The sequence below is a fragment of the Pelodiscus sinensis genome, chromosome 3 (genome assembly GCF_052426305.1).
Source record: "Pelodiscus sinensis isolate ZL-2025 chromosome 3, ASM5242630v1, whole genome shotgun sequence".
Lineage (NCBI taxonomy): Eukaryota > Metazoa > Chordata > Testudines > Trionychidae > Pelodiscus > Pelodiscus sinensis.
The window spans coordinates 110,766,968-110,782,167 of NC_143054.1; the positions used below are offsets into that span (position 1 = coordinate 110,766,968).

General features: G+C 41.8%; 1 protein-coding gene across 12 annotated transcripts in view; it reads right to left on the reverse strand.

Annotated features, from left to right (window-relative positions):
• The window catches only part of SYNE1 (spectrin repeat containing nuclear envelope protein 1), a 479,589-nt gene that overhangs the window by 377,925 nt on the left and 86,464 nt on the right, over positions 1–15,200 (reverse strand). For all 12 annotated transcript variants that reach the window (XM_075924462.2, XM_075924463.2, XM_075924461.2 and 9 more), the window contains one exon: positions 12,601–12,662. In XM_075924462.2, coding sequence (XP_075780577.2) covers positions 12,601–12,662 — 62 coding nt within the window. The remainder of the gene's footprint in view (positions 1–12,600; positions 12,663–15,200) is intronic.

Genomic DNA, 15,200 nt, shown 5'->3' on the forward strand with positions numbered 1-15,200 from the left:
CCCCAACTTTCTAGTACTATTTCACAAATAAGTCATGTAATCCAGTGGCTATACTCTAGACAATCCTCTCAATTTTTAACAGCATGCTTTGCCTGGCCAGTTACTACATAGTTTAAGTACCAAAACATGGATGTTAAAACTGGTTCCTAGCATAATCTCATGTGTGCTCCCATCTATTTTTCTTACTCTAATATCCTGACCACACACCAAGTTGCAGGATCTGCAGCCTTCATCTGAGCATGAGGATCCTTCACAAATCACTGTGTATTCTACCGTGGTTCTACAACATACTAGAGATGATAGTAGTTGGCTCCTTCATGATGCAAGGAGCATATTGATAGCACAATTCACTGATTCCCCTGACACTTACAGATTCTACAGTGATATGAAGATCATGCCTATTTCCACTATGCCAAGCTACACCCTCCATCTAGCTTGATCACAACCACTCACCGTTTTATTTGTTTGCCATACCACCACAATACCCAGAGATCTTCTTGTAAACTGCCTCCTGGCATTGCCCAAAATGGTCCTTTACAAGTGCAGGAGGAAGAATTTTGACCACAGGGAAGACCTTTATGACCATTTTCTTTGGCCTCATGACTATAGAGTTCCTCTAAGCAGCATCTAAATGACTCCCTCAATACCTTTATAGAACAATGTGCACAGCCTGAACTTCTCTGCTCCGTATGCCCCTCAGAAAGGTGCTCTTTCACTGAAGTTTGAGCCTCAATCCCAGTTTGAGTTTTGCCCCATAATTAGTTGATGCTGGGTCTTTTGTTTGGTCCCTCTTCTTCACTGATGGGGATGGGGGGAGTTGTCTTGTGGGAAGGCTGCACTGAGTAAATCCATAGAATAAAAAACTGTGATACTTAACAGGGACAGAGTGGCATAAAATGTGTTAATCTACTATATATTTGAGAGAGTTTGTGAGTCTGTCTGTCTGTTCATCCATCTGTGAGTTTATTTGTCCAAGAACTCCTCTTAACTGGTAATAGCTAGGACCACCAAATTTGGTACGCAATTGTTTCTCATAAAATGTAAAGGAAGGGGTCAGCTAACAGGCACAATTATACTGCAGGATGACCACAGAGGGCGAGTGCACTGGTAAGAGACAGACCAATTGGAGGCAGAGCTCTGGCTATTGCTGGCCACTATACAACTGTTAAGTACCCATGATGGTGAACTGCTGGCTAGGCAGTATGGTTCGCTTACCCCAGCCAGCCCCTGGGATCTGGCATGCAGGAGCACAGTCCCCACCACCTTGGCCAGCCCCAGGAATCTGATACCTGGGAAGCATGGTCCCTGCTGCCCTGGGGATCAGCCAACCCTAGGGAGCTGCCACCCAGCACAGTCCCCACTGCCCCAGCTGACCCCATGGAGCTTCCGACTGGGAACTGTGGCCTATGCTGCCCTGGCCAGCCCCAGGGATTGTGCAGACTCCAGCACCTCTCACCTCCTGCCGTGACTCCTGAACTTCCTACTCCCTGCCCTGAGCCTCTCCTCACCCCCAACCCTGACGCTTGCATCCTCACACCTTTAGTCTCCTGATCTGATGAGCCCTCCTCATCTCCCAACCCTGAGTCCTGCACTCCCCTGCCCTGAGTCCCCCAGATCCTCAAGCCCCTGCATTCCTCCCGCCCCAGCCTCAGCTCCAGTCCCCTGCCCTGAGCCCCTCCTAATGGCATGTGCAACACTGAGTAAATATGTTAGTTAAAAATAATAATAGTAGCAACAATAGGAATAGCAATAACAAAATGCATATAAGGATACGATCTGTCCCAAATATCATGCAGCAAAGGAAAGACAAACTTATCTTGTCACCCCTATACTGGTTTTGTCACAGCCTGTACAGGGTGCAAACACCCTTCCCATGGTGAGAGACTTTCTCTAGATATTCATGGTTTCAAAATCATGATATTTTAAACTCATTTTTCTCCTCCCATGGATTTTTCCGTTGGAGAATGACATCGAACTCTGATTAAAGACATCAGGTTTTTCTCAATATTTTGAAAACATGCATGCATAAATGTGGAATTTAGCTAAACGCACATATAACTTAGCTTGTTACAACTAATTGTACCCATGAGCATTCAAAACTCACATCTATGAACTGAAAAAAACACAAATTTGTCCTTCTTAATTATCTTTCTCTGCAAGCAGTTTTCTTCCTTTTCCCACTCTTCGTAGTACTAAGGAACAATAGGAGGTCCTGAATCAATTATCAATTGCCATTTTTCAGGAAAGATTTTCACTGAAATTAGATCCGTAAACAAATAGCAGGAAGTTGAAGATTTAAACTGGAAATAAATTACAGAGTTTTAACCACTGGAACAATTTACCAAGATTCTCCACCACTGAAAATTTTTAACTCAAAATTGGATGTTTTTCTAAAAGACATGCCTTATGAATTATTTTGGGGAAGTTTTATGGCCTGTGTTATGTGAGTGATCATAGTGATCCCTTTTAGTCCCTTTTAGTCTTGGAATCTACAAAAGAGACTGAGTAAAACTGTGTAAGGAGCTCAACACTTGGCCCAACATTCATAACAAAATGTATGTTTTAAAACCATTTAAATACAATTAATGGGCACATTTTTAGCAAATCCAGGATTTCTCAGACAGGGCATGAAAATCTTATAGAATATTAGAATGGAAGGGACTTCAAGAGATCATCAACTCCAATCTCCTGCCCTCACAAGACCAACCACCATCTAAATCATCCCTGATAGATCAAAAAAGCAGTCATGTAGCACTTTAAAGACTAACAAAATAGTTTATTAGGTGATGAGCTTTCATGGGGCAGACCCACTTCTTCAGATCATATCCTGAAAGTGAATAGGCATGACCATTTTATAATAGAGGGATATAATGAAAGAAGATAAAAAAAATTACAAACTGACAATTCAGCTACATAGAACAGAAGGTGGGGATGGGGGGGGGGGGGTGTATCTGATAGGTGTGTATCTAACCTGCTCTTAAATATCTCCAGTGAGGGAGAGTCTACAACTTCTCTAAGCAATTTATTCTATTTCTGAACCACTTGGACAGTTAGAAAGTTTTTCCTACTGCCAAACCTAAACCTCCCATGCCAAAATTTAAGCCTGTTGCTCCTTGTCATGTAATCATAGGTTAAGGAGAATAATTTTTCTCCCTCTTCCTTGTAACACTTTAAGTACTTGAGAACTGTTCATGTCCCCTCGCAGTTTTCTCTTTTCCAAACTAAACAAACCCAATTTTTTCACCCTTCCCTCATAGGTCATGTTTTCTAAATCCTTAATCGTTTTTGTTGCTCTTCTCTAGACCTTGTCCAATTTCTCTGCATCTTTCCTGAAATGTTGCTCAGAACTGAACACAATACTCCAGCTGAGGCCTACTCAGTAGAGCAGAAGAATTATTTCTCCTGTCTTGCTTACCACACTTATTTCAAAATAGCATGTCTACACTGCAGGAAAGCCTCAAAATTAGTCCAAGGAAGGCTTCCCTAATGTAGACATGCTATCTTGATTTAGAGCCCCAGAAGGCACTGGGGAGAAATAACTTAGAATGGTCCTGGGGAGGAGCTATTTCGAAATAGCATCAGTGGAGAATCTACACATGCCTTATTTTGAAACAGCTATTTCAAAATAGGTGTTATTCCTCATAGAATGAGGTTTACAGATTTCGGAATAAGCCATCCATTATTTTGAAATTATTTTGAAATAACAGAAAGGCTGTGTAGACGCTCACATTGTTATTTTGAAATAACTCTAATTATTTCAAAATAACGGTTCAGTGTAGATGCATCCTCAGCTATACTCACAGAGCTGTGTAACCTCTCTTTATCTGCTCAAGGTCACATCTTTCAGTGTCATTAGTTCCCACACAGATGAGTGGTATGGAGTAGTAGTCAGAGGGCTAAATGATCCTCGACAATCCCTCTGTAATAATGTCAAGTCAGGGGAAAAGATGGGTGCCTCTGTCCCCCTCAGAAGACAGTCTCCAACCACCACTACTCTGTTTCCTCATGGGGGTGGTGGCTGCACATTTCACATCCTTGAGGGTACATGGCTTCTCTTTTTCCTCAGGAAGTGATTCCTCATCTCTCATGCAGGGCAGCACAATGGGTGGGTTGGGAGCAGAGGTGGAGCCTGTTGCCAGAAGTAACCAGCTGCCAGTGGCCTTCCTGAAACAGAGCTATGTCCTCCATACTCAGTGGTGTGCCAGCAGTCCTCTGTAGCTGGACACCTTCCTCAGCCACTGCCTCCTGTCGCTCTCCCACCTGCTTCCTGAGAGATTCCATAAGCAGGCACCTTTCTCATTGGATGCCCCACCCCAGAGCCCAGCTTGGATTTCTGTAAGTAGCAGAACCACATCAGAATCTAGGTACAGGCATCCATGGACAGGTTGTCTGTCTAGCTACAGGCACAGGAGACAGGAGCAGTGTTGGCACAGATGATGCAGCCCTTCCTAACCCTACTGGTTGGACTAGGACTCCTTCTCTAGCTCCCCTATTTGTGGTCTCCTGATTGATAGCTCCTCCTGGTCATTTAGCCTCTGGCTTTTAAGACCTTCTCTCCTAGGTCAGCCCTACACCCTTGATAAGCACACAGGGGGAGGGTAATCACAAGACTGATTGAGGCTGATCAAGAATAATCAAGGGAACAAAGGCTCAAACAGTCCCAGACACACAATCCCAACTGACAAAGTAACTGAAATCATCCCAAAGTTAGTACTCACACCTTGTTCATTCAGCAGGGGTATCTCCTTCTCTCCCTCACAAACTCCCTTGTTTGCAGGCACCTGGTCTCTAGCACTTATACTTCATTGCTTGGGTGGGTATCATAAGAAAAAGGGGCAGAAGGGTAACGAATTATACAACTAGGAGTGGAATCCTGGCCCTTTGAGAGTTCTCCTAGCTCATTCAGATTCCTGGCAATCACTGTCTGACCAATTTTCCCCTATCCTGAGAGAAACTGCTTTGCTCTGAATCTGTATTCAACACAAGGGAGCTAGAAAAAGTGCTTTACTACAGGAAAAAGGAGACTCAAATGAGAAATCTACTAAAAAGAGAGGGTACGTCTACACTACAGCGCTAATTCGAACTAACTTGGTTCGAATTAGTTAATTCGAACTAAGCTAATTCGAACTAACGCATCTAGAACTAAAAACTAGTTCGAATTAGCGTTTTGCTAATTCGAACTAGCGCGTCCACATTAAGTGGACCCTGAAGCGGGGTTAAGGATGGCCGGAAGCAGTGCCGGCAGGGCATCAGAGGAGGACTTAAGCGTGCAGATGCTGTCTCAGGCTAGCCAAGGGCTGTGCTTAAAGGGTCCCAATCCCCACCCCGGACAGACAGTTCTCAGGGGTGCCCCACTTACAAAGCAGTCCTGGCTTGGAGTGCCCGGAGTGCCCACACTGGGCACATCACAGCACTCAGCCATCAGCCCGGTTGCACTTGCCACAGGCTGCCATCTGGGGAGAGGGGGCAATTGGGGGGCTGCAGGAGAGCTTCCACCCCCAGAAGCCCGCAGAGCCAGCCCAGTCCTCCCCATCGGGGGCTCATACCCCATTCCTCCCTCACCTCCTTCCACTTACCCTTCCCTAGCCCCTCTTTTGATGTACAAAATAAAGATAATTGTGTTCAAAAATGGAATCTGTCTTTATTGAACAAAACTGGGGGAGACTCGGAAAAGGAGGTGGGAGAGGGGAAGAGAGAGGCTGGGAGAGGGGAGGGCAACTAAAATGATCACGGGTTGGGAACAGGTCCCATATGAAGAGAGGCTTAAGAGACTGGGACTTTTCAGCTTAGAAAAGAGGAGACTGAGGGGGGACATGATAGAGGTCTCTAAAAGCAGGAGTTGGGTGGAGACGGTGCATACAGAAAAGTTCTTCATTAGTTCCCATAATAGAAGGACTAGAGGACACCAAAGGAAAGGAATGGGTAGCAGGCTTCAAACTAGTAACAGAAAGTTCTTCTTCACAAAGCAAAGAGTCAACCTGTGGAACTCCTTGCTGCAGGAGGCTGTGAAGGCTAGAACTGGAACAGAGTTTAAAGGGAAGTGAGATTAAGTCATGGAGGTTGGGTCCATGGAGTGGTATTAGCCAGGGGGTAGGAGTGGTGTCCCTGCCCAAGGTTTGTGGAAGGCTGGAGAGGGATGGCATGAGACAAATGGCTTGGTCACTGTCTTCGGTCCATCCCCTCCAGGGTCCCTAGAGTTGGCCGCTGTCGGCAGACAGGCTACTGGACTAGATGGACCTTTTGGTCTGACCCAGGACGGCCATTGTAAGCTCAGGGCTCAGGGTCGGGGGTCTCAGTGGACCCCCTTGATTCTCTTGCACACCTGCTCCTGGGTGGCCAGGCTGGCAGCTATCCTGCCCTAGACGGCCACCTTCCTGTGCCTAGTGTGGAGATCGTGGACAAAGTCCACGATGTCCGCACTAGCCCAGGTGGGTGCCCGCCTCTTGCGGTCCCGGGCAAGCACCCGGGAGCCGCCAGCCTGGTCCCGGGAAGAGGGGGAGGGCTGGGGGGCATCGGGTGGCTGGCTCGATCCGTGCCAGGTGCAGGGTCTGCTGGCTGGGTGCTGGCAGGCTTGCACCTGGCACGGGCACCGTAGCCAGCCCGTGCCCCTTAAAGGGGTCCGGGGCCGGGAGGGGGGCAGTAGAGTTTCCCTGGTGTTGGCCAGAGTGGCCACCAGGGAAACCTGGGGAGGGCTAGCCTCCCACTAGTTCAAATTAAGGGGCTACACACCCCTTAATTCGAACTAGCTAGTTTGAACTAGGCTTAATCCTCGTGGAATGAGGATTACCTAGTTCGAACTAAGCGCTCCGTTAGTTCGAATTAAATTCGAACTAACGGAGCGCTAGTGTAGCGCCTATGAAAGTTAGTTTGAACTAACGTCCGTTAGTTCGAACTAACTTTGTAGTGTAGACATACCCAGATTAACCTTACTAAGAACTAAAAACCTTTCTGAGGCCCTCATTGGATTACAGAATTTAATTCTTCTCTAAAAGATGGTATAATAACCATTAAAAATATGTCATTAGAAAATTCTAACGTTTAAATTGTGCCCTGGAAATATGCATGTGTCCCAATAAAGTCAATACAAAGCATGCTCGTTAGGGTAGGGATAGTCTCTTTAATGAGCTTGTACAATGCCTGACACAGCAGGACTCCCGTGTCTTATAAATAATAAGAGTAGTAACAATAGCAACAGCAATAACAAAATGCATATAAGGGTACAATCTGGCCCCAAGTGATGCCATATTGCATCTATACATCATGCAGCAAAGGACAGCCAAACTTATCTGCTGGTACCAAGGGATTAGACAAATAGGATGCTAAAATAAAGTAATAATATCTTAGGTTTACATAAGGCCTTTCATCTGACTTTGTGAAGGGGAAGAAATGAAAAAGGGTAAGCCTAGAGATTTGCCATCCTCCATATTTTCCATTCCTCTCACATTTGAACAGCAAACATTAACTTTCATATATTTCCCCAGTGCACTATGAGCGATGTCCAAGAACTGAGAGGGGAAGGTCAGTCTGGTGTCATATGCCCAAGGAGCATTTTACAGTCACTGCTTTTCCAAGATAGAGGCTCCTCCTCACACCATAAAATGGCCTACATTCTTTTTTCCTAGATGGATACATTTACAACAGGTTATATTAAAAGATATACTATTTGCTTGTGACCATCTTACCACCTACATAGACTTAAATAGACTCAAATGCCCTCAAATGCACACGCACAGGGCTGCTGTTGAAGTTAAATTCAGTTTTTAATTCAATGGAAGCCTCATGTGCGTATCCAAGTGCAGAATCTGGCCAAACGTATATCTTTTGAGATCAGCGTATTCTAATTCTCTGCTGCAAAGAGAGATTAAAAAGGTACTAGCCTTAAGCAACTTTTCTGAATCAAATCAAGTTACAAAGTATCCACCATTTAATCTAGTGTAAACCTGAAAGTGACCCATGATGAATGCTGAAGAGGAAGGTGAAAAACCTTCAGGGACTCTGGAAATCTGACCTGAAGGAAATTTCTTCCTTACCCCAAATATTGTGGTCAGTTAGATCCTGAGAATGTTGGCAAAATCCAGAACCCTTCCCATCTAGAAAAAAAACTTTAAAAACAACAAAACAGTCTTGCAGCATCTTAAAGAGTAACAAAATATGTAGATGGAATCATGAGCTTTCATGATGCCATCTACGTGTTTTGTTAGTCTTTAATTAAGCTGCTGCAAAACTATTTGTCATTTTTTAATTTTTTCCAGTTACAGACTACCTCAGATACCCTTCTGAACCTTCCCCTCTTGTGTTAAAGCTGTCAGAGTGGGGCCACGTGCCATTGTGGGTAGTTCAATTGTACCGTCCCCTTGATAAATTTATCAAGCTCAGACTTGAAGCCAGTTAGCCTTAGAAGGTTGTTCCAGAGCTTCACTGCTCTCATGGTTAAAAACCTTCATCTTATTTCAAGCCTTAACTTCTTGATGGTCTGTTTATGTCCATGCATTCTTCTGTCAACACTGGCCCTTAAATTAAATAATTCCTCTCCTCCCCTGGTGTTTACTCCTCTGATGTATTTATAGGAAGCAGTCATATCTCCCGTCAGCTTTCATTTGGTTGGGCTAATATCCTTGAGACTCGTCTCAAAATGTCTCAAAATAGGTCACAAAATGAATTGGTATGGAGACTGAACAGCCATTTCATCCTAAGGCAAGGGTTTTTTCTTTCTGGTACAGAGAACATCACACTATAGGTCTGTAAGTGCAGCATCTTTATGCAGTACTAAATTCACTTTAAACAGAAAAATAGATTTCTCCATTTATTACCTTTGAATGCAGATTGTCACAAAAGTTAGGATTTCTCATACCAAGCTCTTTACAATGTTTTCATTGTCCAACAATTTAGTGCTTAGCGATTACAGTTTTACTAGAGCATCTAAGTTTCTGTAAAAATATTTCTGTCCTGAACATCATCTGGGACTTGCTATACAATGTTTCTAATTGGTTATTAAATGTATTCACATGATGCCACAATACCTAAAATGACATGTGATGTGTTAGAAGAAAAGAAATAACAACATTTTATTTTACAGCACGATGTTGCTTTTTTCTTGATATCATATAAAATAATTTTGTTTATGAAAAGTAATCAATGTTTATTTTAAATGTAAGTACTTATTATAAGTCCATTATTAGGCTAGTTTCCTGTCTACAACTTCAAAATATTATTTCCTCCTATGAAACCTAGTTAACACTGTATTGTGCTTTACATGTAAGGTATATAAATAGACAAGACAAGTATTGATCAGATGCTAAATCAACATCTCTAAGAACTACAGTATGTCACAACAAAAACACAAGTTTCCCAGGAGAGGAACAGTGTAATAAGGAATGAAGCTAACATATTGAATAACCATGATGGTTCAATTATAAAAAAACAATTCTTAGGCAATAAATATGGCTAGTTTTATAAGATCTGTAATCCAAATTTATTTACCTTGTCAGCTAAAACAATGCCCTTCCCAATTTTCAGAAAAAGGTTATTAACTCAATAGAGGGCAAAAATATAACATGAGATAACAAGAGGCCAGTTTCTGAAAATGTAAAGACTAAAAACACTGAGGAAATCCTGGCTCCACTGAAGTACAAAGCAAAACTCTCATTGTCTTCTGTGGAGTTAGGTTTCTCTCTGAATTTCTTTATGAGTTTTACAGCAAACTATATTTACTGACAAAGACTGTAACCTTACAGCATCCGGTAGACGATTTTTATTAAAAGAGGCCCAGGGCCTCAGTTGCTGCCGCAGTAGCAGCAGTGGTGGCTGGGCGCCCCAATCTCTGCCCCCTTTACTCTCCTGGTGATGGGCCTGAACCTATACCTTCTATTTTTCTGAGGCTAAACTTTGTAAACTAATCCTGTTGAGGGACAGATATACACGTATGCTTCTATAAAAATTATGGTTGTAAAATATTAAACGGTTAAACAGTTAACCAATAAGTACCATTAAAGTATTGCAGTTAACATTAACAACAGATTGGTAAATCAGCTGTGATTCAACTCCCTCCTCAAACCCCCCATCCTCCACCAGTCGCTCCCCACCAGCAGCACCTCCTCCTGCTACTCCTCTCCCACTCTGGGAAGTGGGTACCTGAGGGAGGCAGCACTGGTTGCTGTGGGGATATGTGCTGGGCAGCACATGCCTAACGAAGTGGAGGGTGGGTGAAACTTCAGCCAGGATGTCCCTATTTAGTAGAGTCTGCTCCAGTTTTCCCCACTCTGCAGTAGCCATCCTCCGGCACAAACCAAAGAGGAGTGAGAAAGGCGGAAGCACAAGAAAGGTCAGAACAACCCAAGCAAGTTCTGCACGCATCCCCCTGCCTCTCCCACATGTTGTGCCCTCCCCTCCCCCAACTCTGCCCTGGATTCCCAGGGCCTCTCTCAAACACTCACAAGTAGTCTCCTCCAGTTGCAGAGAGTGCTGCGCCCCATTCTGCTGGCTGAAATTATTAACCATTAAATAGTTAAACAATGTAATTTTAATAGTTTAAAGGAGTCCTTTTTATGATTTTTGTTATGCTATTTACATCCCTAATAGAGACATCAACTGTTTACAATTAACAATAATCAATAAATCTGTCTCAAAACCAGAAGAATTCCAAATAAAGAGGCTACGTCTACACTGGCCCCTTTTCCAAAAGGGGCATGCTAATTTTCCAGGTCGTAATAGGGAAATCCGCGGGGGATTTGAAGTAGGAATAAGAGATCCTCTGGAAAAGGGCTTTTTTCCGGAGGATCGGGGCCAGTGTAGATGCTCTTTTCCGGCTTTTCTACAAGCCGGAAAAAAGCGGCGGACATTTTTATTTAAATGCCGTGGGGGATTTTAAATCCCCCGCGGATTTCCCTATTATGACCTGGAAAATTAGCATGCCCCTTTCGGAAAAGGGGCCAGTGTAGACGTAGCCAGAGTGATTTTCCCCTTCCAGGAAATCTTTATGGGCTGATTCATCTAAGCACTTAAGCTCATGTTGAAGTCCTCCTGGAATCCAACTGAAGTAAATGTGACTCCAGCATGTGCTTAAGTGCTTTGCTTCATCAGGGCCCATGCTCTGGTATGTCCATGTATTTCAGGAAGGTTTGGGAGATGAGGCTCATTCATACTCTAAATCCTTAGCACCGAATCCCAGGACTCTTTGGATGCATCTATACAGCACAGTTATTGTGAAATAACTGATAGTATTTCAAAATATACAGTCACTCTGCACTGGACAGGGAAAGATGAAGGAAATAGTGAGGGAGACATTGGACACCAACAGGCATTGAGCCCATGTTTGTTAATGATGATGAAGATTATAAAATAACAATGCAATTCCATTATTTCAACATAATTTCAAAATAATGGAGATCTTATTTAGAAATCTGTAAACCTCATTCCATGAGGAATAATGCTTATTCCGAAATAGCTATTTCGGAATAGCAGTTGTGTGGATGGTCCACTGCTGCTATTTCAACATTGATCCTCCCCAGGGCCATTCAAAGTAATTATTCCCCAGTGCCTCTTGGCCTTGGCCACATTAGGGAAGCCTACTTCGGACTAATTTTGAGGCTTCGCTATAATGTATATGTGCTATTTTGAAATAAGCTATTTCAGAGCATTTCTTCTGTGATAGCTTATTTCGAAATAAGCGTTCAGCGCAGACATATCCTTTAAAAATGCCTTTGCTATTGCAGCTGAATTTTGCGAAACCAAGTCAATTCATTTCATAAAGGGGGTATGCCTTGAATTGTCCTCTACAATGCAGGTAAGCTTTATTGATCAATTAAATTGACTCAGTAGACCATATCAGATGGACACATTTGAATATACAGAATATATAGAATTGAATATACCTTTTAACTTGGACAGATTTGAGAATTTATTAACCATGTATATTGTAAGACACTTCTCTGGACATTTAAGATACATGATTTTGAAAATATGTACTTCAAAAAGCACTGTCTGTATTTCAATATTGTAATTTACTGATTTAAGTAATAATTACAGGCAGAGCTATGTCAGAGCAGGAAGCTAGAGCCCAGGCTTCTGCTTGAGCTAGGAAACCTATGCAGCAATGAAAGACCTGAAGCCTGAGTCCAAATTAGCTGGTATGGACCAGCCCAGCTGCAGATTTCTCTTTGTTGTGTAGACATACCCTATGAGGCTGAGCACTTAAGGAGCAGCTGGGTCAAGCTTTATCCTTTGAGTTATAGTACCAACAGCGCTCAGCTTGCGCAGTATCCTGTTTTCTACAAGGCAGTCACATATTACTTCTTACTGAGTGTAGTAGCAGCTACTATGCTACCTTTTTTTCCAAGGCAAAGAGTTTTGGCCAGTGAAGCTGAGCAATTGTGATACTACTGGCCAGGACACCGCCCCCCCCCCCAAACCATTGTCATCTTGCAACAGATTAAACTTCTATAACATACAAGCAATGTAGATCCTTTTGAGGGCTCACCACAACGGACTTTTACTATCCTGATCAGCAGAACCATGGAGATTTTGCTGCTTTACACCTTCCAGTGCCTAATTACCTGCAGAGGACTTGAATTAAATAAGAGATCTTCTAAAGATGTTTATTACCTTGGCCAGATGAGTGTTGATCCATTTTGTGAAAGTCCTCTTTTGCACTGCCTCTTGCTCATCTGGAAAAAAATGGAACCAATGTGATTAGACATTGATAAAGATTGCCTGGGAGTTATATAAGAGTGGGGGATAATATTCATACATAATATGCAACAGCTCCAAAAATTAAATTTTTTCATGTAAATCAGTTAATTTTCCTGTAATTCCCTTGTGACAAACAACTGAGTATTGCCCTGAACTTTGTTAATTAGTTGTGCTTCACAGCAATGCTTAGGTATTATACTTTCTTTGTGTTTTGAGAAATTATACAAAAAACTTGAGCCACAATTTTCAAATCACGTTCCTAAAGTTAGACTCCTGAATCCATGTTATTGAAAAGGGGGCCTGATTTTCTAATATGCTGAACACTCACAAAGTCCACTGCCTTGTACATCTATGAAAACCAGGCCACTTTTATTTAGATGACTAACTATGGATTTAGCAGCCTAACCTTTTAGCCTATATAGTAAAATAAGATTGGAAATTTGGGATAGAACCTATGCATATCTGGCGAGCTGACTATACACCCTAGCAAGCAGGAGATACTGGCATATCCAGTTTCTACAGCACTCTCACTCCTATCACTGACTTAAAGGGTATGTCTGGCATTTAAATGAGCTCTGCCCATTCTCAGCTGGTCCCATCAAGATTGCTGCCAGCTGATACAAGTAAAACCAATTCCTGAATTGTTTTAACCTACGCTGGGGTTACAACTACAACAAATCATAGGGTTCAAAAGCCATAACTTCTCTTGTGATTAGTGACTTTTGGCACACAAAAGAATTGTGTACCTCTGGAGTGAAATACATAAACTTTTTTTTTTTAAAGAAATACCCATGACACCAAAAATGTGATTTTTTTATCTCCACTGAATAGTTTTGATCATTGCCCTTGTCCTATATTACAGAAAATCCAATATTCGCTGAAGCTTCCTTCCTTCCTTCCTGTTAAATAACAATGCACTACGGTTCACCTGATGACAAAGGTCTTGAGGCAGAAAACCTGGATTCTATTTTTTGTCTCTGCTACCGATTTGCTGCATGACCTTGAGAATGTCATGTGAGTTCTCTTGATCTGTACAAATCGTAGGAAGAATGGCACCTTTCTAATGTGCTTTGAGATTGAGAGATTAAAGGCATTAAATGATATTAGTCATAAAATGCCTCCTCATTTCTCTTTGCACTGTGATCATTCTACTAAGTACTCCAAAAACATATCTTTCCACTGTCTTTCTAACTGCAGAATGGATTACAGCAATGTTATAAAGTAGCAACTTAAAACTTCATATACCAATGTTGATACACATTTTATCAGGACAATAATGCTCAGCAGACTGTGAATTTTCAAAAGATACATCACAAAGCATACTTTGTACAAAATTTAGTACAATCTTATAAAAGTGGTGACCGTAATAGTGTAGACTGTCAGAATGAAGGTTTGGGTTTTTTTTTTTATTAATAGCAGCACAGATGTTTTAAATGGTTAACATATATACAAGGAAGGACAGTGAAAGAGAAAATACTTGATGATATGCCATTACATATACTACTGAGATAAATTCATCATGAAAAATGGTGAACTTTTTATAATTTATTTTTAAATAGTATTTATCCTCTTCTATACATTTATGGAGCTATGAACTGGATTGGGGAAATGATTTTAAACTAAACTTTCAAATTACTTTTCACTCTTAATTTTGTTAATCTTAACTATGGTTGGTGAGTCTGACCCAGGTTATCCTTGTAAAGTTCATGCAATTTTAGAAATTCTATTGCTTCCACTGGTATAACGAATATCATTCAAACTGCTAGAGGAGTCCTCTCAAAATTGAATTAATTTTAAAGTGCAAAAACTGCACCTGCCATGAAACAGTTGCTGTTATGAAGTTATATATATATTTTCATAAATCTGTATATCTTAGAAAAAGGAATTTTGATGTGCAATAGTAATTATCATCCTAAAATATTTTGACTCTAGCTGATCATAATACATATAAAAATGAGTCTAGATAAAAATTAATCATTCAGTTATGGTCTGTCTACACAGCAACGCTATTTCAGGATACCAAAATTATCCCGAAATAGCTACCCCACGTCTTTTGAAAGTGCCCGCTATTTCAAGATAGGTCTCAAAATAGTGTACACGCTATTTCAGCATCCCTGTAGCCCTTGTTCCATGAAGGTTAAGGGATGTTTCGAATTAGCACATTATTTCAATATCTGGTGCTGTGTAGACATGCCAAATTTTGAAATACAATTGAAATAAGACATGCAATTTGCGTATCTTATTTCGAGTTTAGGGTGCTGTGTAGATGCACCCTTAGTTGTGTACCATGACTATATTGCAGAGTAGTTCTTTTTGTAAGCAATGTATATAGGGTGTTTCATGTGTGATGTGCAGTAAGGCATACAAGGCCAAACTTGGCATCGATGAGCATTTGCTCATGTAAGCAACCTCATTACTTTCAGTAGAACTACTTGCAGAGAAAAGTACAATTCAACCTGAATAGGTAGAAATTGGAACTTAGACACAGAGACTATGTCTACAGAGGGATAAAA